Source organism: Orussus abietinus, unplaced genomic scaffold (assembly GCF_000612105.2).
Source record: "Orussus abietinus isolate OABI.00-Male unplaced genomic scaffold, Oabi_2.0 scaffold181, whole genome shotgun sequence".
Classification (NCBI taxonomy): Eukaryota; Metazoa; Arthropoda; class Insecta; order Hymenoptera; family Orussidae; genus Orussus; species Orussus abietinus.
The window spans coordinates 121357-147482 of NW_019394482.1; the positions used below are offsets into that span (position 1 = coordinate 121357).

The 26126-nt window shown below is 40.3% G+C and overlaps 2 protein-coding genes across 8 annotated transcripts in view; one reads left to right on the forward strand and one right to left on the reverse strand.

Annotated features, from left to right (window-relative positions):
- The first annotated feature begins 6004 nt into the window (after positions 1 to 6004).
- Positions 6005 to 7982, forward strand: LOC105703792 (peptidoglycan-recognition protein 1). The gene is made up of 4 exons (XM_012432457.2): positions 6005 to 6228; positions 6810 to 7017; positions 7266 to 7384; positions 7548 to 7982. The coding sequence occupies exons 1-4, from the start codon at positions 6156 to 6158 to the stop codon at positions 7730 to 7732; spliced, it is 585 nt and encodes a 194-aa protein (XP_012287880.1). The 5' UTR covers positions 6005 to 6155; the 3' UTR covers positions 7733 to 7982.
- A 233-nt stretch (positions 7983 to 8215) lies between these two features.
- Positions 8216 to 26126, reverse strand: part of LOC105703789 (trafficking kinesin-binding protein milt) — a 55730-nt gene continuing 37819 nt past the window's right edge. For 6 of the 7 annotated variants that reach the window (XM_023432497.1, XM_023432495.1, XM_023432494.1 and 3 more), the window contains 7 exons: positions 18087 to 18163; positions 17287 to 17662; positions 15716 to 15951; positions 15439 to 15629; positions 15054 to 15302; positions 13375 to 14854; positions 8216 to 13328 (listed from right to left, as the gene is read on the reverse strand). In XM_023432497.1, the coding sequence (XP_023288265.1) occupies positions 13387 to 14854; positions 15054 to 15302; positions 15439 to 15629; positions 15716 to 15951; positions 17287 to 17662; positions 18087 to 18163 (2597 nt within the window). In that variant the 3' untranslated portion in view covers positions 8216 to 13328; positions 13375 to 13386. Of the gene's footprint in view, positions 13329 to 13374; positions 14855 to 15053; positions 15303 to 15438; positions 15630 to 15715; positions 15952 to 17286; positions 17663 to 18086; positions 18164 to 24789; positions 25082 to 26126 lie in introns of those variants that run through there. The other variant, XM_023432499.1, reaches the window with a different exon arrangement.

Genomic DNA, 26126 nt, shown 5'->3' on the forward strand with positions numbered 1-26126 from the left:
TGATGCTCGATAATTAGTATGTTAGCCAACAGATGGCGGCGGTGTAATCATCTCTCCATTACTCTTAATCTTACGGCAATAAATTACGTCTTTGAATAGCTAAAAGGCGCTTTTAACGTTAAAAGCAAGGTATGAGAACGGGTCAATGTCTTTAAAAAAATTAAACGAGTGATGTTAATACAAGAGTGCTATAAAATAAGTACATCTTCCTTCTTCAATCAATTAATGAGTATTATCAAGTATCGCGGGTTGATTGTAGCATACACGTTGAGTCATCTGCGATGAAAAATGTGTCGAGTTTTAACATATTTACGTTATTATTTTACGTATAACGTCTTGTCAGGTCAAAACACAAATGTAAGAATTTTGCCTAAAATTATATGAACAGGAGACAGACTTGATAACATGTAATTTACATATCATGGCAGGTGCAAACCGTGTAAACACAAAGAATTAGAGTAGGACATTAATCTCCAATTCTTTACAGCGAGGCTTTAACTCATTCCTCATGAACATAAACATATAATTTTGATCTTGTTAATGAAAACAATCAAGTCAGTATCATAGCAAATAATTTGAAACTAGACCCAGGTGGTATTGTTAGCTCGTAAATACCACCAGGGTGTAGTTTCAAATTATTTTTATGATGTAATCAAGTGGATTACTTCATTAAAAAAAAAATGCAACGCAATGTTTCTATCGAGACAACTAAATCTCTAGCGTGACAAATATAACGAATTCTATTTATTTAGAAATATTTCTGCAATCTATAAACAGTCGAGGAAGTGCTTCAGTCTGAAACTTCAGTCACTGGAACTTCGAAGAATAGATTAAGATAAATGAAACAGGCACGAAGTTCTCAACTCAACTATATTTAGGTAACTTTAGCATTAGTCATGCAATGGTCGAAACTTGCCCGTAGACTATAAGTTCAATTATCAACTAAGCGAGAGCTGAATGTTGGTACCATTTCTTGGTACAAAAGGCCCTAGTACTTGATCTCACGAACGCAAACAAGAGAAACCAGGATAAAATAGATTATTGTGGCAATAAATATTAACACTTTACACTCGAGGCCTTTTTCGCCAGGACGAATCAGCAGCTCGAAACGATTTTCTGCATACTTGGTGAATATCATTCAACTAACTTAAAATGATTTCACATACAAATTAACGTATAAAACTATTATACTTTAACATTCTACGTATCCCCTACATCTGAAAAAAGAAAATTTGTTAAATGTTAAGAACTGAATTGCTGCTTTATATGGTATTTTACCAAACAATCGCCAAGATACATCTTCGGCTTGTTGGGGCAATTATTGCAGGAATATGTTGTTTGATGTTTTTCGCCGGGCTTATTTCGTTAAGAGCAAACCTTGCAATCCTTCTTACTAACAAGGAAGGGTTTTCAGGTGTCCGCCTCCGATTGTTTTGGTTCTTGGATATATTTTAGGGGACCAAAAAATAAGAAACACGTGTATTTTTATATCGACCCGTTTTCACATTTATCGGGTGAAACAGCCCCTCAAAGTTTATAAGAAGAGGTATAAAAGTTCCTAGTTTGAAGAATAATGTGGTGAGTAAAGCTTGTTGTAAATTTCAAATACGTCACAACTTGCTTGGTATATAATGTTCTTATCGGTATTCACCCTTACCTGGGGGTAAACTACCCCTAACCATACGAAGACACGTATAGAGACTTGAAACGTAGAACATGGTCATTAAATTCTTAAGAAACTTTAAGCATGAATTATTTTATGATGATAAAATAGTGGTTTAATGACATTCTATCACTATTGAGGGGTGAGACACCCCTAATTAATTAGTTACGTTTGTCTTATAATAAAAAGTGTAAAAGACGCGTAATCTTCGAACGAATGCAATTAAAATTCATGACGTGAACAGTATTTCATAAAGATGAAGCTCTAAAATGTCACCATAGTAACAACTATCCCCAACGGAAAGTCCACCCCAATAGAGCCACTTATGTCCGGTCTGGAAAAGGAAAATGTTTACACGTACAATCGCTGTTCAAATGCAATGGGAATTCAAACAAGCATAAAGAGAATGTGCCAAATGGTGGCTAAGTCTCTATCAAGTCTCAAGTCTCTATACGTGTCTTTATATGGTTAGGGGTAATTTACCCCCAAGTAAGGGTGAATACCGATAAGAACATTATATACCAAGCAAGTTGTGACGTATTTTAAATTTACAACAAGCTTTACTCAACACATTATTCTTCAAACTAGGAATTTTTATACCTCTTCATATAAACTTTGAGGAGCTGTTTCACCCCCTAAATGTGAAAACGGGCCGATATAAAAATACACGTGTTTCTTATTTTTTGGTCCTCTAAAACATATTCAAGATCCAAAACAATCGGAGGCGGACACCTGAAAATCCCTCCTTGTAAGGGAAAGACGGAATTCCTAAACTCGAGGTCGAAGTAGAAGCTCGATCACGAGTCTGGAGTGGAATTTTTTTTTTCATTAGACATGGCAACTCCTTATTTGTTAGGATCGCCCCAGCTAAATGGCAAGGAGTATCATTCTACCCTTCGTCAAATTGTACAAACATATGTAGAGTGAAGTACAGATAGATGCCCCGGCCGGATAGACGCCACGTTTTCCAGATCTTGAAAACAAATTAATTTTTAGCAACCTGACGTCCCTGTTTGCATAGCCCCCTCTCCCCGGTACTTCATTTACGACGCAACACCCACAAAGCATGCACGTGCGTAGGGTTATGATCGCTTAAAAAAATCAGTGCATCAGATTTGCCCGTAATGTTTTTCTCAACTCAAAGCAACTACTGTAAAAGTAGAAAACTAACGTGTAAACTAGCACATTTACCTCACTTCTACATCATAAATATCACAATTAAAGACCTTCAACGGTTTCCTAATCTCACTTTGTAACGTTTATTTTGATATGTACGAAGGCATCTAGCCGCACCTAAAAGTATAGATGCCCTAGTTTAAAGTCCGAATAGTCGCCTACAGAGAATAGGTGCTTAAACTATCACATTTTTGGTATGGATAGATGCCTTTTGGAGATTATTTTATTTTGTAGTTTTTTTTTTCTTTTTCTTTTGTATTCAACGCGGAGTATTTAACGATATTTGCTCTAAGTAAAGATATTCTATTACAGAATGCCGAGACGTTACATTCGAAAAGTAGATGTAGGAAATACATGTTTTTTCTAACGTATATGCCTACGTTAACTAATCAAAACTCTTTTTGTTAACTTTGCTAAGATTAAAAATACGATTATTCAAAGAAATTGATTATAATTTATTCTCCCGCAGGGAATCTATCCGTTCACACGAAGGACCTTTTTTATTTTTCTTCTATTATAATTACTATTGATCCTGGGCAAATATTTGTAGAATATAATGAAGTTAAATATGATAGGATGATATGGACATGGAATTGTTTGGAAACGAAAGCAAATACCGACTTTAGAAGCATATGTTAAAAACGTAGGCGTCTATCCGGGCTTTTCCCTATACCTTGTTGCCGATTGGGTTTCCGCATCAAACGAAATGGTGATCGAGAGTCACCTCTCGAGTGCAAAGGGTTAAATTAACATTTCAGTAAGCTGTGCAATATCGTGAACTTCCGTAAATTAAACATTTTGAGAGAAAGTCCACCAGAGAAAACGTTTAATGTCATTAATTCTTATGATGAACTCTCAGCTTGAATTATTTTTTATTTTTATCTTGGTTTTCCTATCATATTAGGGCGCTCAACGATAAAAGCAGTGCAAATCGAAATACAAATGCTTTCGCTGGAGAGATTCGATGACTGATTAAGAAGTCGATTTATGATATATTAAGATGTCGATTTATAAAGCGTATTCACTAAATGCACGGAATAGCGATAAACGGAAGCAATATATTCAGTCTGGTCCAAATAGCTGATTTTCTAAGGAACCATATAAATGTTCACCTTTTCTGAATCGAAAAGTGCAATGATGTTTTGCAATAAAATTCAATTAACTTTTAATCAAGCCTTCCGGGAAGACTTCCATCCGTCGTTTCTCCCTATCCTGTGCAAATGGTCAGAAATGATATTAATTTTTATAACGAACACCGTTTAATGTAAGTGCGATTTAATGATACAAGCGATTTTATTACGTAGGTTATAGAGTTGTACAAAGATTCGGAAACGTTTGTACGTAGAGAATCATTTTACAGATGTTTGCTACCGAGTGCACATGTGCTAGTAACTGTATCGCCGAGATAGCGATATGTTCCTATCTCGTATTGTGTATATCTACACGGATGTAAAATGAACGTATTTATAAATAAAATGCTGCCGCATGTTTTACCTGAATTACGTTGTAAAATAATATATTAAAACAATACAAATCATAAACGGTACTTTCCACATGGAGAATAAAAAAAAATCAGTGCTCCGCTTTGGCTTTGCACGGACACTAAGAAAGCGCTCGTATAGCCGATTGTTATTGACTTGCTTCATTAAAATCGTCGCTTTTCAACTCCGCAATACCAGATTAATGTTACATACATTTAAACCTTGCAGGAAATGCTTTATAGAATAGTGGAGACTGCATAAAAATCCGTAGGTACTCTAGTTCTCGCAATTAGCCCGAATAGGCCAGGTACTCACCTGGGACTTCATATTATATGATGCAGGCGGTATAAATTCACTTTGTCCATTAAATTCCGGATACACATATTTAAGGTGAAGTGAAACACGTCGAGGAACTTGATCAACGTCGATAAAAAAGATTTTTCTAAATGCCTACGTTGCCGACGTTCGTTTTTATATTGACAGCTGTGTCGAATTATATTGTGTATTGTACCAAATGGCATACTCCACTTGTCGTTTTTGTACAATAATTATCAAGAAATCGAAGTAAAACTCCAGAAATCCTCTGAATTCATGCCTTTTGGGGCCCTAATTGACTGCGGAGGGACCCCCTACGCCATCTGTGATTTCCAGGTCAATTAAATTTTCAGTCCGAGACCTCGTATTATCATCGTTTTAGCAAAGAAGCGCATACAACACTTTTTTTGCCTTTACCCCGTTCAAATGCGAGTTTATCGATTACGAGGGTGTTCTAAATTGTCGTAAAATTGTCCTGACCCTTTCGATTCTCATATCAGAGCCTTCGATAATTGTATATTGATCGAAATATGAGAGCTCGACGCCATTTTGGTTCTGGTCTGGACTGAGTTAAACAATTTGTTTGAAAAATCCAAATTTTTAATGTGTCAGGACAATTCTCAGATGATCAGGAGTGACGTGTCACAGTTTCGGACAGTTTGGTCTAATACCCTTAAAAGAAAAGTGTTGTATTCGAATCGACTGATTTGAATGGTGTTTCACTTCACCTTAAGACATACAGCTATAAATTGTAGTATAATCTTCGTGGCTGAGAACACTAATATGTACATACGTTAAAAAAGGTTCATGTCGAGTTATCAGACACTGTAGAGAACTCACGTGAGGAAAATTTGGTTAACACTATTTCTACCACGATTTTGTGTATATCTATTTCGACCAAAAGGTTTTGATGAGCTGAAGGAAAATGATACCGCTAAATAAATTTAACAATTATTATACGAAAACTCAAAACATTAATTGAGAAAAAATTATTAAACTTTGAAAATAATTTCAAGTTAAAATTTTAAAAGGTGTCTTTTGACACCTTTGGTAGAAATAGTGTTAAAAGAAAAGACCTGCTGTCGACAGTAATTTTACTATGTAATTGAAATATTGGAAAATTTGTTTAATTCATACTGTTATTTGTTTTATTTGTGCAATATGCAGTTACTAAACTTCTTATACACAGGCGCATGTGGTCTGTCGTGATGAATCATGAGTGACGCATTCATACTAACTGGTATTTGCAGCTACGTGGGCACATGGATTCCCCCACGACGTCGCTTTGTTTTTCCCCCAGCATCAACTCGAAAAAAGACCCCAGCTTCTTCGATAACTCATCTTATGTTCATGGCACGATACGACTATCTGACAGTCTTTAAAAGCTCACCCACCGGTTCGTCGACTCTTGTACATTTCGATTACCTCATTATCTTGTATCGACGTGAGCGAAGCTCTGCATCTCCAGTGTAGTGTTAACAATTGCGAGGGACTAAAGAATACTTTTAAGTCCTGGAAAAATGAATTTCACGTGGTTAAACGCGTTATCACCGTTAATAGTGCTCCTGTCCGTACTGCATCTGTCCATTGCTGGTATAGAAGCTTTTATTAAAATATGACATCGAAATTATGCAGTGTTCCCTTAACAACTGTTTTTAAATCAAACAAATTCTGTTGTAAAGAAAACCATATATGCACTATGCTCCGTATAAAGTACTACTGTAAAATAAGTAGTATCATCCTACTCTTCACTATTAGGGTACACAAGACGGTGAAAAAAAAGCAGAAAATAGTGCAACAAGAATAATTTGTGCTATGTTTATGCTTTTTTGTTATCTTGTACCCTGATTAGCGAGCTAAATAAAATCGCAACAGTACAACGGTTAAATTAATATTTCTTTCCACGCTTATATTTGTGCCGATGATTGTGAAAGTGGGCTGTCATTTTTTTGGTTACGATATTAATTCCAAATTATTGTAAGTTAAATGGGTAAAAGTCGAATATGGAATACATTTTTTTTCTATTTTTACATGAACCAATGTTTCCTAATTACGGACACACTTATTGCAACATTATTTTCCTCTATGCGCGAATAACTAATTAAAACAATTAGATGCAGTTATGTACTATTAGTACATTCGAATAATTTAATAACGAACCTTTGCTTTTCAAGATTCCGATTGTCCCGATATAATCTCAAAATCACAATGGGGCGGAAGGCGAGCAAAACGTGTAAATTACCTGATAATACCGCTTCCGTACGTCATAATTCACCACACAGTAACACCCAATTGCACCATTCGTAGTCATTGCAAGAATAGGATGATAAATACTCAAGATTACCACATGGACATTTTTGGCTGGGACGACATCGGCTGCTCGTAAGTCTTAAAATTAATACTTAAATCGAAATCATCGCTGTCTTTTTCCCAATTAAGCCTCATTGTAAGTCTTCACAAGTATACTTCTCCCTCAACATGAAATAAAATTCCAAATGTACCCAAAAAAGTTCTACAAGAAGGGAAGGAAGAACGTTTTTTGTAGTTCCGTACACAAATTCACTACAAAAAAGATTATCTTAACATTATGATATGAATGTCAGTTATTCGTGTTATTTATAATTTTACAGATTCTTTATTGGGGGAGACGGTAGCGTGTACGAAGGTGTAGGATGGAATTATGAAGGCTCACATACCTTGGGGTATAACAGGAAATCTGTGTGCATTTCTTTCATCGGTTCTTATCAGGGTAATGCAAATTAATTTGTTAGATTAGTTTCAAAATAGTCGGTAGCCATCTCTTTCCATTATGCTAATAACTCGAACGTATCTACATACTATACCGGAACCATGCGTTTAATTAAAATATTTACATCACTTGCCATGTCATTAATGTTAAATTGTCATCCCAGATAAACCTGCGAGCCAGAAGATGTTGGATGTCGCGCATGACCTTATAAAATGTGGCAAATCTCTAGGAATCTTACGAAGGAGTGTTAAGGTACTCAATGCTCGACAAGTTTCCAGTACTCTAAGTCCTGGGAGTGAATTAGCTAGGCAAATTGAATCATGGCCAGAATGGGCATCTGAGCCCTAATCCATCCCCAAGTGTTCAATTACCCAAAACAAGATAAGTACTCAGAAAAGTATTCGGTACTCTACAACTCGTGCACCTCGTGCATCACCCAGAATCAACGCAATACTATTACATAACATGCAATTATACACGAGTAAAATGTTCTGTCCAAATAGATACTTCACGACCCTCTTTGTTTAACCATATACCAGTATTTTACAATTACATATTAATTAATTTTGTTCTTAAATACACGAGAATGGCTGCCAAATTTCTTTCCTTAACCAACCTACAACTCGATATCCTTAATTTGCGTGGAAAATTGACAAAACCGTCAAATGTTAATTTTAAGAACATTTTCACAAATTATTCCAATTGTGGTACATCGTGTTACTATAACTGTATCGATGTTATTTCCTTTCACTTAATTTTTACGCGGCGATAAACACTAAATTAGACTCGTTCAAGTTCGTTACCTTTTGAATGGAGATCAAGAATGAACGATTTTATTTAAATATATTTATTGTTCAATTTTGTTTATGATATATCGCATGAAACATCGCTACACCAGTTGTCCGAAAACTGCGTAAACGTCATCCGAATGACTCGCGGTAACAAAGGGTCTGTCTGCGCGTCGACGTACACGTCGAGAATATACGAAAAAGAGCCCAGCATTAGATTGCGAAGATCCTGAAAGTGCTGCCAAAGTAAGGAAAATAATTCACGAAGCCCTGTTGTATATAAATTGCAATACTTAACGGAAGTGAAAATCATAGATGAAAAAAGCGGACAACTGTACAAAGAAAAAAGTGGACAATGCGCTGCAATACAGTTCCGCCTATTCTGTCGAATCGCGGCAATAAGGCAAATGAATAAAGATCATTAAGGTAAAAATGAATCCAGAAATAAACAAACAATAAATAATTTGTCATGTGTTTAATAACACCATAGATTATTAAATAAAAATACTGTTCGCAGCAAAATGCACTGTAGTGCGTTAATCGATCTTTTATTAATATTATCTATAATATATAACGATAGAATAATCGAGAAATAAATCAGACTTAACGCGCATGGGTATTTCATTATTCCGTGACTTTCCTTATTATGACAACACTATCAGCAGTGTATTATCGAGACCATATTCTTATTCTCGATAAGGCATGTCGGATACGATTTACACCGAATGAAGCTTCCCTGCAAGGGTCGTGACAAACGAAGGTCTCTTAAGTACCACCGCACCTTTCATGCAATCATCGCAATTAATTCGCGATACATAATCGACGCATGTAATGGTCGGTCCACCATAAGCCAAGGCAAAAGTAGCTCCTACGTCAGAAATTGTATTTAACATTCACTCCACAAAGACCGTGCATTAAAATGAAATCGTAAAAATAAAATAATAATACAAAATAATTCGTAATTTCTTTAAATCCATCCAAACTTGAGGTCACCTAAAGATGCACAATAGCTGCCGTCAAACGTGGGTATTAGACTTATGTCTAATTACAATAATTATTAAAAATATGTTAAAACGTTCCACTGAGTATGTAACAAAACAGTAGTAACCTCGATAATAGGATTTAATTGTACTTGAAAATAAAACAGACGTGCATGTATGTCCATGATTAAGAGTTATTATTCCAATATAGAAGTCACATCTTGGCGCGAGTGCTCCGACCATTACAAGAAACAATCCAACGCATGCGAATTTTCATTCTAGTTCGGATTTCCGCCACCAAGGCTTGACGGCGCTGCCGTAGACCCCGCAACAGAAAAGGGTGTCCACGAGAAATCCCGAATGCTCCGAAGTACCGAAGCCGCGTAGAAATAAAAAAATAAGGGTATTAAGTATAAAATTTAGAAGAATCGTCAAAAAAAAAAGAAATTCGATACGAATAAGCTTTGCCGGTTCGTCTTTGAAATCGTCGTCTCTCTCGAAACCACTAAAAGGACATACCATAGTTGTCGATGATAACAAGATAAACGCAACTCTCCCGCTTGCTCACCGCTTTCCCCGATCACTTTTAGTTACATTTCGGTACACGACCGGTAAACTAGCGCTCGCATTAGGTGATCGGTGTATTCTAGGAGTTTATGATACACAGGATGCACGAGTTCCCGCATCGTTCCGCTCGTTATTTACTTATCTACACGGAGCAGGTTTTCAACCGAAACCAAGTCGCTTCTAGGCCATGCTCTCGACCACCATTTTTATTCCGTTCCTATTCTTGTAACCAATTGTCATTGCCTTCGGCGTATGTACAGTAAAACGCAATTCGCCGTGGTTACGTCGAGTAAGAAGAGTTCCTTTATAAAGCCGCAATGTAAAATCCCTAAAGCAAAGCGTCCTCGATCTCAGGTAAAAAAAAAACGATCGTCTTCAATATCAGCTTTGTTTATAATTCCACCTTCTTAGGTATCGTTGTCCGTCGTCCCTACACCGTTATTCGCATAATTTTTAAACTCTACTGTTCATTCGCGTTCTATATACACTGTATAAATAAAGGTAAGATACAATGGTAAATAAACATCCTGCATAATTTGTGGAAATATTCGTTGGTAAAAGTTTGTAATAAATACTTGAATAGTACCGGTAGTGTAAATAAACGACAGGCTGGCCTTTCTGTATGATCTAGTGGACATGTGTCATGATAGCGTTGGCAAAATTCGATATCAATTTTATGATATTTTGTGCGTGCGTCAAAATTGATATTAAATATACTGTAAACATTAACCGACGCAAATAATACAGATATAACGAACAGTTAATTTATTCGACGAATCAAATACAGTTACTCGATGAATCGAATACATAAACCCTGAATCGTATACCGAGACAAGCGCCAACAATTACGCACACGATGAAAACAATTCGAGTTCGCACAAACGAGGTACAAAAATATAGTAAAAATGGCGTGCATCGCCGATTTCTGTCTATTCGCGTAATCCATTCGCTTCCGTTCTGTTCCCTGTAGTCCTTTCTTTGGCCGTTCTAAATGAACTCGTAATCAACCGATGATCTAAAAATGCATGCGTGCTTCGCTATTGCGACTTCATAAAGGAACGCAGGAACGATTCATGCTTGTTGCCTCCCGTTAAAGCCGAGTTAACGAAAGGATGTAAATCGAGACCCAAGAGAACAGAAACAACGAGGGGAAACCTTTTTCCTTGCTTTTCTGTCTATCTCTCTTAAGAACTTAAGTCAATTAACGTTTACCTACTTCCTATATGTATACATGGTATGTACAGGGGCTACGTTAAAGCTAATATTAAGCGCACCTCTTCCGCGATACGCGTCTATATATACCCCTAGACGAAAAATAATAATTAATAAACTACTCGTGAACACGTAATCGCGATAAAATCCATCCGAGATTGCAAGGAAGAAGAATAATAAAATGGGGGGAAAAAAAAAAATATAAACTCGGAAGAGCTAAAAGAAAAACAATTGCAAAATGAAATGCTGCCTCTGCTAAATGCGCGGTCTTTCTCTAAAGAGCGGCACCAGCGAATCGCACCGTAATTGCGCAAGAATCGCCAAGGAACTGAAACTTCAACGAAAGCCACAAACTTTTTTTTTCTTCGAACGCAGTCGTAATAAAAAAAAATGAAGTGGAAGCATGAATAAGTCCGACGAAAGGGATATACTTAGCACCAAATTAAAATTCGTTTCGACGTTTGTGCACACCCTTTCTCGCGAGATTGGCGAGGCTTCGAGGTTTAAAAGGAACAGCAGTGGTAATAAATAAACGGGACAAACATTTGAGACAAGAATCGAGTCGATATCTCCGAGAAGTAAGCAATAAATATCGAAAGAAACTTAGATTCATCGCAAAGTCAGAATTCTTCCCCGGTAACATTTTCCCTCGAGTTCGCGACTCCGAGTAAAAATGATATTGATATGAAAAATGTCGATGACAGATTCATAACCGATGAAGAAAAGTGACTTTTCCAGGGACTTGCTCGAAAATATACAGCTCGATTAAAATTAAAATCCCCCGGTCTCTTCTGAAGGTACTTTCCACGCTCCCGCGGGAATACTCACGGAAGCGTTTATGCGAGTCTATGTCAACATAAATAGTAAATAATCTCGGCTAACCAATAACTAAATTTGATTGAACTGTAAAAATCTACGCCAACCCTGTCGACTCGATATTTACTATTTCCCATAACGATAACCCGATAACACGGAGTTCCCAATCCCCGTTGGTTTCTGTTCTCCGTTCACCTCCCTGAGCTCTGCTCCCCAATCTCGACGTCTTGGGAAACACGCAAGTATACATATCCATATATATATGTTTATATTTATATATATTAAACTAACGTCTTATTTTCTCTCTCGCACTAACTGCAAGTTCTATATACAGTGCACCGCTCTCCTTTCCTGGTTACCCTCGTGGGTCTGCAATTCGTATAAAGGACGCAATCGCGTTCTTGCCCTTGTTGCTGCTAATTCTACACATGATCTCTACCTCTGACGATTCTGCTAAGAGTGGTTTACCCTTTCTGGGAGAGGTTCATCCCCCTCCGGTGAATAAAGAAGAATCCATCGGGTAATTTCAGTGGTTCCTGACGCAGGAGGAACCTCTTCCAGATGGTCTGATGGAGTTTGCAGTGAATCGATGGCGAGCAGGTACAATTAGCAGCCTGAGCGTGTTAACGATCTAAGTTAATGCTTTCTCTACGACCCATCGAGCACACACGGTGGTATATCCCGATGGTTCAAGAGGTACTTTTAAAGGATTCGAGTCGTATATTGAATAGAATACCCATAAAACTGTTTTTGCTTGTTATTACTAGGACTATCACGGCATGCGAGCGCCTTAGGACGATCGAAGTTTACCGAAGTATGGCCAGGTATTTTAATGAATCACGTAAATATGTAGCCGTGCGTGCAGCATCAGTGAAATGCTATCGAGGCAAGACTGCAGTATTCCGTGCTTCATGGAAAGTCCGATAGATTTATGAAAATAACAGACGTTATATAAATTTGTTTTAAAACACTTGCAATGTATACGTGTGAATTTTGTGAATTAAAATCAAAAAGATCGTGATGGACCCTGGTTTGTACCGAAGGGAGGAAAAAGAAGTATAAAATGTCTAACCATTCAAGGGCAACGTGTTGTAAAATTATCTGCAATTAGATGAATAAATGTATTCCCTCTCCAAGGATATAACGCACCTTCCGGGCTCGTACTTGGGTATCGTATCATTGTATATTCGCTTGTACGTTAGGAATTCTCGTGTCATCATCGTCGTCGTCGTCAACGGTAAAAGCACAAGTTTTCGCAGGACGCAAATACGCCACAGTGCATTTAATAATAGATCAACACATTAGGGCAATCCAAGAACTCGAAACCGAACCATGAACCGATTGCTTCAAACCGAACCAAAGTGAGCGTAGGTCATGACATCTAGGATCAAGAGCCTCCCTTGTCTCCGGAAGGAAACAAGATGACGGTATAAATTGCAAAATCTGGTGTCTTCCCTGGATATGCGATCATTCACCTTTCCCGGGTCTTCATAATAACCAGAGAGTCGAAATACAGCGAGTGTTAACTAAGCGAATCGACTTGCACCAGACTACAAGGAAGGCTTTGATAACACTTACGACAGTCGGAAGATGAAATCTTCACGGATAACAGAATTTCCGAAAATACTAGCATCCGCGATTAAAGAAGTCCTCCCTTGCGGCCGAATAGTAGCGAACTAATGGTACCGAGTGCAGACTGCGTCGTTGTCTCTTTAGTGTCGGGAGTGGAGACAGCAGACTTGACCTGTCCCAAGTCCGGCCTCGTGGCCCCAGCTCCCGATCGTCGTTGACGAGCAGCCAATCTAGAGCTGAGGGCCCCCGAGCCAGGGCGACTCGGTACTCCAAGATCCGAGTCTCTGCCCTCGGCCTTCTGTTTACCAGGCGGCAAGGGAGGCTTCGACGAGGACGTCTCGCTGACCGAGGACGATGACGACGGGGAAACGAGCTTTTCCTGACTAATACTGGACGATATCGAGGTCTTGAGGAAGGTCAACTGAGTCATCGGGCTGTCCGTGGACCGCCTGGTGTAGAGGGCACCCTGAAGAGCCAGAGGAGACATAGACGAGCTCGACGTGGTGGCCATGATGGTGTCGATGCCGATTCTCTCCAGCTTCTCTACTAGCCTGATGCCGGTCAGAGCTTTCTTGTCGGACCGCGACAACGCCGGCTTCGTGCGCTTGCGTTTCTGCACCGGCGCCTCGCTACCGAAAGTGCGCTTCAGAAGCTCGGCCCCGCTGCTGAACAGACTCAGAGATAAGGGACTGCCTCCCGAGTCGCGGTCTCGAGGTGGAGAGGTCGACCTCGACGGCGTTGGACTGCCATCGGGACTGTTACAAGGTGTGGCCGTGGGGGTGAAGTTGCGCTCGCCGGTCGGCGTAGCCACGCAAGACGGTGTCACGGCCTTGATGCCCCTTTCGTTCAGCATTTTGGCAAGGCCCAAAGTGGTCGAAAAGGTGGAGGTGGAGTTGCGTCGACTCAAGGTTCGAGGGGTGTTCATTCCGGAGTTGAGCTGACTGCTCGGAGCCGACGCGACTCTGCTGCCGCTGACGCTGGGAGTTATCAAGGTGTGGTCGTCGGGGTGCATGACCGTGCTGTTTGTGTACGTGTAGACCGAGCCAGTGTCTTGGAAGAGCTTCCCCGGGTTCGCGTACTCCTCGTCCTCTTCCAGGTCTGCTAAGGTGAAGGTCTCCAAACCTAGGTCTTCCAGCCCACGACCTCCGCGAGTCTTCACTCCCGGTCTTTCCTCCAGAAGCCCCCCTAAGGTTGGAGTGGCCAACTGCGACCAGTGATGCAGCGTTTGGGAGCCTTCCATGGGCTTGATGATTTGCAGCTTCTCGGGTATTCGCCAACCGTTGCTGCCGCTGTTGGCGCTGAATCCGCTCAGGTTGCCGCTGCTGCCGGTCGACATGATGCTGTCGGGAGTGCGACAGCCGAATGGAAGGAACGTTGGAGGGGTTTGGATGCCGGTGTCGTAGTCAAAATTATACCCTGCTCCCGTACTGAGACACGCGCGACGAGCTATCACTTCTGCTGGCGTTAACCGACGCAATGCTGCTTCCAGGTCAGCTGCTCCGGGCGCTCCAGGTACTCCAGTTTGCTGAGGTCCACTAAATCAGGAAAATGAGAAATACCACATTAAACTCGGATTAATGAATTACAGGAGGTCTAGATTCATTTTAGAAGGTACGCATCGTTAATAACCGATATAATGTTTCAAAGCTTCCAAAGGACATCGTCATGAATTTATTTTGATAGGAAGACTTATCCGAATATTACGAAATTACGCTAATATAATTATTAACTTACGGATATTCCTCTCCATCAGTCAAAAGGGAACCTTCGCTATCGCTATGACCCGTGGAATCCAGACTGGGGAACCCAGAGGATGCTCGAGGTCGCAGTGGTCCGCAACTCATGCGTGGTCCAGCTGATCCGCCCGACAAGGTCGACGTTGTCATCATGCCTAAACGCGGGAACTGATTCGCATCCGCAGTACCTGCATACGACGTTCTAGAAGCACTGCGTACCGTCTCGAAGACTTTCTTATATGTTGGTCTGAGAGAGAAAAAGGTTGGTTACGTAAAATTCCAAACGCTAATTAAGATCAATCAAACAACTCAATGTAAGAAATAGCATTTTCTGTCCAGGGAGGAAGTAGCGTATTAATTGGATACATGAATTAGCGACTCACGTTCTGTCGGTACTAATACCAGAATCCAAACTGAGCTCGGAATAGAGTGACGATTCCAACTCGGAGGCAATGGAATCGGGTTGTGCAACTGTGCTCAACGAAGGGAACAAAGTTCCTCCACGCACAATCGGCAACCCTCTCTTCCTCTGAGTCCTCAGCTGCTCCTGCGTTTCCGCCAGCAAGGCAACAACCTACAAAACAGAATATCGATGTAAAAGCCGAACCAATCCGAACTCCGAGCAGCAAACCGCAAGCCAATTTAGAAAACGTTCTTTACCTCGGCATACCGATCCTTGAATTCCGCTAACTCGGTGGCAAGAGTGTTTTGGTTATCCCTGGTAATGACTAGAGTCGCTCCTACTTCGTCATGTTCCGCCATCAGTTGTGCCAACCTCAGCTCCGTCTCGGCCAATTTAGCAGTCAGGCTGACAATCTGTTCGTGCTGCAACCGATTCTCCTCCTTCTGGCGCCCAAGCTCTTCCGCTATCCCGTCCACCTCCATATTGGCATTCGCTGTAAAAGTTTAACAATTGCATACTTTAAATACAGTCCTCGGTAAAACACATCTACGTCAACTGTAAATCATGTATGTACAAATCAGGAAAAATATACAATATCCCACGTATAACATTTATGGACATGAACTAATTAGAGTCCCATTACACTTAAACTTCCGATTCATTCTAAATCAAAATTTCAGCAAAAATGTCTTAAGATCTTTACACATATCTCGCATAAAGTAACTATAAACACCGCCACAAAAGTTAAATTCCGATACGCATACTCAAGAACACAGGACAGTAAACAAAAAAAGCAGCACTACAGGATAGATACTCGAGTTAAAACTTGACGATATCAACGATTTATTACAAACAAAACACCGTCTCACGTACACAACAGTTTGCATAACCACGAAAATTCCAAGTTGATGGAACTTTTCGTCCACTTATGGATTTTAAAATGGCGCCTTATGTTCCATAATTTGAACGATACTTCTATGCTGTGCTTAAGAGGATATGAAAGGCACTAAGAAATTTAAATAACGTCGATAAAGTAAAATACACCTATACCCTTTTTGATGGTAACGTCATTCCTAATACTCAAGTGGTAACATAAGCTGTCGCGTCTCATTACCGATATTTATATTTATGTTGGTCTTTTATAGTCTACTTTGAGAATTATATGAAATGAAGCGTTCCATATGTCATTTCGGTAAAGTAATGGTGACGAGATCAACGTAAAACTGTCTAAATCCCGTGAATTAATTATTCTAACGACTGTTTTAGGACCAATGTCGCCATGTGGGACGTTTAGCTGCAACTAAATTTTTTCTCTAAAAACACGTGTTAGCCGCAGGGTAAGCCCTCGCAATCGTTGGTGAAAGTATTTACCACATTTTCCCATCTGACTCTGTAATATTCCATTTCTACGGTATTCTAAATTGTTCGAGCTAGGTCCTGAAACTCTTCATTTTTGATTCTAAGCCACCAACAAGCGTAACACATCGAAAACGTACCCGGACCACGCCATGTTGGTTCTAGTCCATGATAAGTAAATAAATTTTTGATGAAAAATGAAACTTCATGAGTTTCAGGACCTACTTTAAGGCCTTCATATCCACGTGGTAAAATTTGAAACGAATCGGTACACCCAATTCGGAGAATACTTTCCCCAACAATTTGACTTCTCAGATATACATGATGACTCTTTTATATCACATTAATGCCATATTTATGGGTACTATTTATACAAGGTACGCATAAAGGCATTTACGGTATCTTCTCTGCAATGCTCGTAATAACTGTTCATTAAACGACTAATACTCTCGCGTTTAAAAGCCGAATTTACCGAGTTGAGCAGCGATGTCCTTCACGAGGCGGGCCTCCTGTTCCTCGCAATCGTCGGCGTCATGTACCAGCTTGCTAAATTCAGTCCTCAGCTGTTTGTTCTCATCCTCGAGGGAGCTGATCCTCCTCTGCATCATGTCCAGGTTGATGCCTCGCATCCCGGTGGGCGTTCCACCCTCCGAGCCGGACTCGTCGACATCGTTGGTGAGCACCTGGATAAGCTCGGTCTTCTTGATCAGTTCGTGGCTAAGCTGAGTGATCTTCTCGTTGGCGGACTTCAGCTCGGTCTCTAAAGCGCTCACATTCGTCTCGAGCTTCTGATTGTGCGACAGCAACTCCTTGCCGATGCGCGCCGTCAGTTCCAAGTCTTTCTCCTTCTGCAAGTGCGTAATCGAAGGTTACAAAATGATGTCATGACAATATGCGGAAGATCGCGGTCAACAATAAAACAGAAGGCGCATAGGTAATTAAATGGATTTTGATATTAACACGTTGATTGCCACGGTGGTCACCGGTGACCGGCAACCGCCTTGCGATAGTGCACTCGTCATTTGTTTTGGCAGTCAACGTGTTAATAATCGATTCCTGTTCCGTTAAAGTAATGTATAAATTAAGAGAGTACACAGCTAAAAGTCAAACCTAACAGGGAATTATTTAATTGCATAATTGTAAAACACGTTAAATGAGACGAAATTTTAATTACAATGATTTAAGATACTTGCATTGCGAATGTATGCAAGACGTTATTTAAATACGTTTAGAAAAGTACCTGCTTATTGGTAATTAGTAAAATATTCTTACCTCCTCCAGAAGCCTTGTCACTGCTTCTATATCATTATAGGTTTTGGTCATTTGGCTCACCCGGTTGCTACATAGAACTGTAACAAAAATTGAGATTTTTATCGTTAAATGGTTGGTACGCAGGTCCCTGCAGACAGTGCAAATAAACTTTAAAAACTTAGACATTTTCGAACAAACTATCTATTTAGGTGAGACAGCAATGGTGAGTTGCGTGACGGTATTACAGACACGCAGAGGCTGGACGTAAGATTTATAACTTAGCACACATATCGAAATGTAATGTATCTTAAAAAGCACGCAACGTTGAAAAATTCATTGTTCATTTTGCGCAGAATGTGAGTACTTAGTACTTAATAACTGGTACCTCTACAAAATACAACATGATCGTTAAATGAATATCTGAAGCAAATTATTTTGCAAATAAGCTTGAACCTCGTTAGCGAAATAAAAATACCACTTTCACATTTTTAAATAAAACGTCGATTAAATAAAAGATAACTGCCTTGGCATAAGTGCTTAAGACATACGTAACATTGCTATTACCTGGTGACAAGGACTTTGATGAAAGTTTTTCATAGTTTGTTGCCCTCTCTTGGGGTAACAAGAGCCCTAAAGTTCGCGACAACATTTAAACGAATTCGTTGATGATCCACCTTTTTGTCATTACTGTATCGTTAACGATCAATCAAGATCATTGTCACAACTACTGCTTATCACTTCAACAGTTCCATTGAAACGATTTATCGTCGCGTACAAATTATTTTATACAGTCTAAATCTAGCATTACTCGATACAAACTTCATTACAATGTATTAGCTGATAAAACTAAAACCGAATAATTTAACGAAACTAAGTGTGTTCATAAAATATAAGATGAACGAAACTATATTCTTTTTTTGTCCACTAATTCTAGTCTTCGCACTTCCAGATGGCTTGAATTTAAAAGTTTAATTAACCTCAACTAATTTAAACAATTCTTGAAGCCATGGGGTTAAATTTCAACAGCAATCGATGTTTCATTTTCCATTCTCGATATGATCGTTCTATCACTCGAAGGAAAATGAATTTCCGAAATAACGTTTTTATTCATTAACTTCGCCAACAAACTCGTAATGTTCTTCACCTGCACTTCAAGTTCACATTCGACATCGTATCATCGCGTAAAAAAATACTTCCTCCAGAATCTTTACCCCCCAAAATTAATTCGACCTTCCAATATCCTGTCTACCTACAAAAATATAACAATTTCAAAGAATTAATAAGTCCTTTTAAAATGAAATATAAAAATTAAATCTGTCTCACAACACCATAGTACTCCTCGCCTTCACTTTACCGAACTTCGAAACGAAGTCAGGTTACTTCTTATCAAGAAACTCGGCAGAGTTTCGCGTCAAATATATAAATTATTTTTATAAAACTCCTCGACGTTTCAATTTCCAGATCTTAAACCTCGTTATTAGAGTCCGGATATTAATCAACAAGTACGCGATCTCAAAATGGCTCCACCAGTACCACCCGCCGCCCAAAGCACATGCGATTGTTTTCCCTCGGGGCCGCGAAAAACGCGTCGCGATGTTCTCCAAATTTTGCGAATTCGAGCCCGTCTTGAAACAGTTCACACGGTACACTCGGCCTCGACTTTTGAAGGCTTGAAAAGGAAGGCAGGAAAATTCCATTCGAGGTAAACGAGAGAGAAATGAAACCGGGTGGCGACTCGCTCCGAGTACGGGAATTCACTTGCATCCCTATCGATCGGTCTGGCCTTGCAGTTCCCACCTTTCGGGGGCAGCAAGACGGAGAGGGGCGCAGCCGCGTCTCCCCGGTGGTATAAAAAGACATAACACGTAATGCGTAGTAACGTCGAAAGAGACGGCATCCAATAAGAAACTTTACTCGCGTAGAATAAAAATGCACCTCGCTGAAAACGGTGGATTTGAAGGGATATCAATTTCAGATCAACCTCCTATAAAATGGTCCACCGAGTCTACATTTGCTCACCTTTATTACGCTAAAAAAAATCTAATCATATCTATAAAGTACGCATGTAATCTTAACAAAAATGGCGTTAACGCAGACTTCAAATTGAGTGCATTCATTTATTTACGGTAAGCTCTTCCCAAGGCTCGAACTGCAAATATTTCGCGATGAAAACTCGTGAAGAAGAAATCAAAAACTATTTACATTTCCTCCACTTAATTGATTAAATAAGTACTTCTGACGGAAGATCGAGACTATTCGCTCTTTCCCTGTTCCGTTATTTTTGAGAATTAATAATAATTTGAGAGGAATTAAAATTTCCTACACCTGTGCACTTTTCATTTTGGTTCTGCTTCTCGGCAATGATTACAGAGAATCGCCGATAATTTCACCATCGGTGCAAGGAACCGGACTTCGATCAGTCGAGCACGTCGATTCGAGGAAGAGGCGTATCGCCACATAAAGTGCATACAAAATGAAGTTACGTGCGGGAGAAGTGCACGTAACAATTTTCTGTGCACCGGCACCGCCATGCTGCCTCGCTCGCGGCGGGAAATAAAAAGGAAGAGGGGGTTTTAAAAAAATGTATATATAAATAAAAAGGAATTGCCGCATCGCTAGGCAGCCCACGTAAACCACAGGAATTTCAGACCGAGCCGAGCAGCTCTGTAAACTCGCTCGAGCCTTTTAAATCCGACTCAAGGGGATGAAATTGTACGCGTTCTCACGGTAACGTTAAACGTCCTCTTGCGCAGGTTGCATATTTATTTTTTATCCCTTTATTCCTCACTCCGCATTCAAGCAAATACTTCAACGGAGAACCGACGCAACTCGAAAAGTTGAAGAATCGCGGGTTAAAAGTATTTCCTTGAATTATCATTTCAGTTCATTCTACCAAAATGAATACGATTGCCCTCGATTTTATCTCGAATAGATGCTAAGTAATCCAGAGATCAATCGATCGTTTTTTTACGTTCGTTTGGAAAATCGGCAATGAATATTCATTTAACAATTTTCGTCAAATTAGAAGCGCAGGGTGCTATTCACAAAGCGCATCTCCAAGCTCAAACACGGCAACGAAACGAAGCTCGGCGCTTAATTTCAATTCGACCTGTAAAACTAAAATAAACGAAACAAGGTAAAGCACATCCACAGCAAAATCAGGTGCGTAAAGCTGGCACCCCCACCTTTACAAAATTCAAATTTCTTTGTCTTAATATTTTGTGCTCTTTATGCGCTAATTATGTGCTACATTCGCAAATTTTGTGCTAGCTCGGTTTTTGGAAAAAAATTCAATTTTTCTGTGGGGGTGCTGGGTACTAATAAAGCTAGCACCCCCACCATTAAAAAATGTGTTTAAATAATCAAAAATAGGTGAAAACTTATCAGCTAATTATGTGCTCTCCGAAAATCATATTCATAAATTAAAATTTTCACCCTTAAGTTTGAAAACCCACCCCCATTCAAAAATCCACAAGAGGTAAGTACCCGATGGCATGGAAAATTTGAAACTTTATATACTTAAATTACTCCTAGAATTATGTGCTATTCGAATATCATAGCGCCGAATTTTGTGCTCAAACCCCAAGGTCCCAAACCCACCCCCATCAAAAAATCCACAAGAGGTAAGTATCCGATGGCGTGGAGTAATTTAAGCGTAAATTGTTTGAAATTTTTCCGCGCCATCGGGTACTTACCTCTTGTGGATTTTTGAATGGGGGTGGGTTTGGGACCTTGGGGTTTGAGCACAAAATTCGGCGCTATGATATTCTGATAGCACATAATTCTGGGAGTAATTTAAGTATATATAGTTTCAAATTTTCCATGCCATCGGGTAGTTACCCTTTGTGGAATTTTTTATGGGGGTGGGTTTGGGACCTTGGGGGTTGAGCACAAAATTCGGCGCTATGATATTCGGATAGCACATAATTCTGGGAGTAATTTAAGTATATAAAGTTTCAATTTTCTCCACGCCATCGGGTAGTTACCTCTTGTGGAATTTTTGATGGGGGTGGGTTTGGGACCTTGGGGGTTGAGCACAAAATTCGACGCTACGATATTCGGAAAGCACATAATTCTGGGAGTAATTTAAGTATATAAAGTTTCAATTTTCTCCACGCCATCGGGTAGTTACCTCTTGTGGAATTTTGGATGGGGGTGGGTTTGGGACCTTGGGGGTTGAGCACAAAATTCGACGCAACGATATTCGGAAAGCACATAATTCTGGGAGTAATTTAAGTATGTAAAGTTTCAATTTTCTCCACGCCATCGGGTAGTTACCTCTTGTGGAATTTTTGATGGGGGTGGGTTTGGGACCTTGGGGGTTGAGCACAAAATTCGACGCAACGATATTCGGTAAGCACATAATTCTGGGAGTAATTTAAGTATGTAATGTTTCAATTTTCTCCACGCCATCGGGTAGTTACCTCTTGTGGACTTTTTGATGGGGGTGGGTTTTCAAACTCAAGGGTGGAAATTTTAATTCATGAATATGATTTTCGGAGAGCACATAATTTGCTGATAAGTTTTCACCTATTTTTGATTATTTAAACACATTTTTTAATGGTGGGGGTGCTAGCTTTATTAATACCCAGCACCCCCACAGAAAAATTGAATTTTTTTCCAAAAACCGAGCTAGCACAAAATTTGCAAATGTAGCATATAATTAGCACATAAAGAGCACAAAATATTAAGACAAAGAAATTTGAATTTTGTTAAGGTGGGGGTGCCAGCTTTACGCACCTAGCAAAATCCCTATTTTGATAGTGTGCCTCAAAGAACAATAGAGCTTATGGAAATGGAGAAAACAAAGTAAGAGTGGGGGTGTCTGAAAAAAGTTAAACATAGAGATATCTCCTGTCTCTAAACTTCTCCGAAGTTTTTCCTCCGCAAGTGTAGACTATATTGGAGCACTTTATTATAAAGGAGCGATACTTCGAAATAATTAAATTTCCCATTAAGAAAAAAAAGACAACTTCTTCTTACGTTTATTATGATTCACATTAAATTTCGGATATCAAAAGCGTAGGGTATTTTCGGAAAAGTGGAGACTGCAATTCTCTCTGTTTAAAGGTGACACTCGCGTAATGATAAATCGTGGCGATTTGTGATTACAATCTTTGCAGTTAAATCGAGTTCTATACCGTCCACGCGTCATCCACACATCAGTTAAATGCATACAGATCGGTTTGCCCCGACTTATCGCAATAATTTATCATTACATGTATAGCCACCTTACTCTCTCCGGACACGCGTATACAACATCAATGTCCTCTCCATTTCTCCAGCGTGCAACGAAAGTTCTCACAATTTTATCAATATTTTAGAAGAACCCATTTGCCTAATAAATTAACGAGTCATCCCTAATCGATTGATATATCCTGGAGCAGCAATAACAACGTTCAGAAGACATTACAAGAAATGCTCAAGATTGCTTCCTTTACCCTAGATCCATTTTTGACGAAATTTTGTAAAATCTCGGAAAACTTTCGCCACACCCTGTATAAAGTCTATGGCCCGTCCCCATATCTCACTTTTAGCATTACAAGACATCTCTTACACCGAGAAAAAAAAATCTCATTGATTTAAAGAAAATGATTTCTTTGAATAACACTCATTTAGATCAAATAAGTGTTTAGGTGGAAAGAACATGTAATAACCTCAAAGAAACCTTTATTTTTCAGTCAAAGAAACGATAATATTCTGCAAATTTCTATGAAACTAAAGAAATCGAAGCTGTACGTTTCTCTCTTTAACTCCATTCAAAGAAATAATTTCCTTAAACGAAAGAAAATGTAGTTCTCGGTGTATCGGTTGTCTTTGAGATGATATGAAAGGTGCTGAGAAATTTAATCGACGTCGATAAATTAAAATTCACGAATACTGTTTTTGATGGTAACGTCATTCCTAATACTTAAGTGGGAACATAAGCTGGCGTGTCACGTTTCCGACATTTATATTTATGTTGAAGTCTTTTATAGTCTACGTTGAGAATTATACGAAATGAAGCGTTCCATATGTCATTTCCGTAAAGTAATGGTGAAGAGATCGACGTAAAACTGTCAAAATCCCGTGAATTCATTATTCTAACGACTGTTTAGGACCAACGTCGCCATCGGTAACGTTTAGCTGCAACTAAATTTTTGCTCTAAAAACACGTGTTACCCACGAGACAAGCCAGCATTCTCTTGCAATCGATGGTGAAAGCATTTTCCATATGTTCCCATCTGACTCTGAAATATTCCATTTCTACGGTATTCCAAATTGTCCAAGCTAGGTCCTGAAACTCTTCATTTTCGATTCTAGGCCTCCAAGAAGCGTAAAATATCGAAAACGTGCACGGCCCATGCCATGTTGGTTCTAGTCCATGATAAGTAAATAAATTTTTGATGAAAAATGAAACTTCATGAGTTTCAGGACCTACTTTAGGGCCTCATATTGATGTGGTAAAATTCTAAACGAATCGGTACACCCAATTCGGGGAGTACTTTCACCAACGATTTAACCCCTCATATATAGGCTGACTCTTCGTATCACCTTAACCCTTTGAATACGGAGCCCTTCCGACATATGGGCGAAATTCATCAAAGCGTGCAGGCAATATTGGACCAAACGTCGAACGCCTTTTGGCGCTTTTAGTAGCCAAAGGGTTAAATTGCTAAAAGACGTCTTTTAACGCCAAAAGCGAGGTTCGAGGACGAGCCTGTGGGAGGAATGGAAGACTGACACGAGCGGCAGGAACAGTAGGCGTCCGCAGGCGAGCCGACGAAGAAGAGCGGAGTGGTCCCGAGGTCGCAGCTCCTGCAGCCCCAGCACCTGGTGGCGGCGGACGCGGTGCCACCAGACCGCGCCGGGCCCCCGGTCGAGGTGGACGTGCCCTCGAAGAGGAGGCCATCACCCGGAAAGTCGCCAGGCCGGGCGGGGGGGACCCTAGGGCGGCGCACGACGTCCTCGTCGTACTCGTACGGGTCATCCTCCTGGGGGTCCTCGAGACCCGGGGATCGTCCTCGCGGGTCCGAGTCCCGCGTGTCCTCCAGGTTAACCGGGAGGGCCCGCTCGGGCCGCTGCTCCCGCCGATGGCTGCCGACCAGGCTTTTCAAGTACCACATCGCGCCCTCTCTCTCGCTCCAGGCGCACCACCAGTCGCTCCCTCTTTCTCGCTCCCGTTCGTTCTCGCGCTGGCCGACTCCCGCACGCGAACCGAGGGGAAGGAAACGCGGGGGAAACGGCTTTTAAGAGGGAAGTATAAAAAGGGAAATAGGACACCAGAGTGAGCAAGAATGACAAATAAAAACTCACGGAATTTAAAGACGGGTTAGAACAGGGGTGGGTATTTCATTTTTAATGTGGAACATTGATGATGTTTACTCGATGAAAATGCGATATTTGGGGATCTGCGGTTTGAAAGCGAATTTATGTGGAATGAACTTGGGAATTTATGTCGGGAGAGAGACTGGTCGCTTCGCGCCAAACCTGGACAGTCTCTGGACAGCACTCGCGAGGTATTGCATTTTTTTTTTTTTTTTTTTCAATGTAGAGGTTAGCGCGACGAAGAGGTTTTTGTCACCGGTGCACGGAGGTTAAGGGCCGGAGAGACGATCAGAACTCAGAGAAGTGTTGAATCGAACTCAGTCGGCTGTTAACTGAATAGAGCTCCGCGCACGGGAGTGCCAATAACTGCCACGAGTACCTGGATTTCCCTGACCTGACCTGGCCCAACTTGGAAGGGCCCACGCGGTCGACGGGGCAGGATAAAGGCACCAGAATCGGGACTTTTCCCGAGTAAATACCGAATTACCCCCGTCCCTTTCCCCTCCCTAGGTGGCTTAACCTTCGCCCATGCGCAAAAATCTACCGTAAGGACGCAGGTAAATGGGCAAGAACATTCCCAGTAATTTGACCCTAAAGTAATGTTCGCACAGGGTTGGCCATAAACGGCACGTGGAGGGGATGCCCTCTCCACTTGCTCCTTGTACAGGTACCGACATATTGCCTACCGGTGAGAAAAATGTTAAACTCAGGTAGGAGATCGTAAATTCAAGAGAAACGCATTTGCACGAAAAG

What these genes read in the sequence shown, in the direction of transcription:
- LOC105703792 (XM_012432457.2), top strand. Translation starts at nt 6,156, where the DNA reads ATGAATTTCACGTGGTTAAACGCGTTATCACCGTTAATAGTGCTCCTG. An exon ending in TGGGACGACATCGGCTGCTC is followed by an intron (nt 7,018 to 7,265) that starts GTAAGTCTTAAA and finishes ATAATTTTACAG; the next exon opens with ATTCTTTATTGGGGGAGACG. An exon ending in TTTCATCGGTTCTTATCAGG is followed by an intron (nt 7,385 to 7,547) that starts GTAATGCAAATT and finishes TTGTCATCCCAG; the next exon opens with ATAAACCTGCGAGCCAGAAG.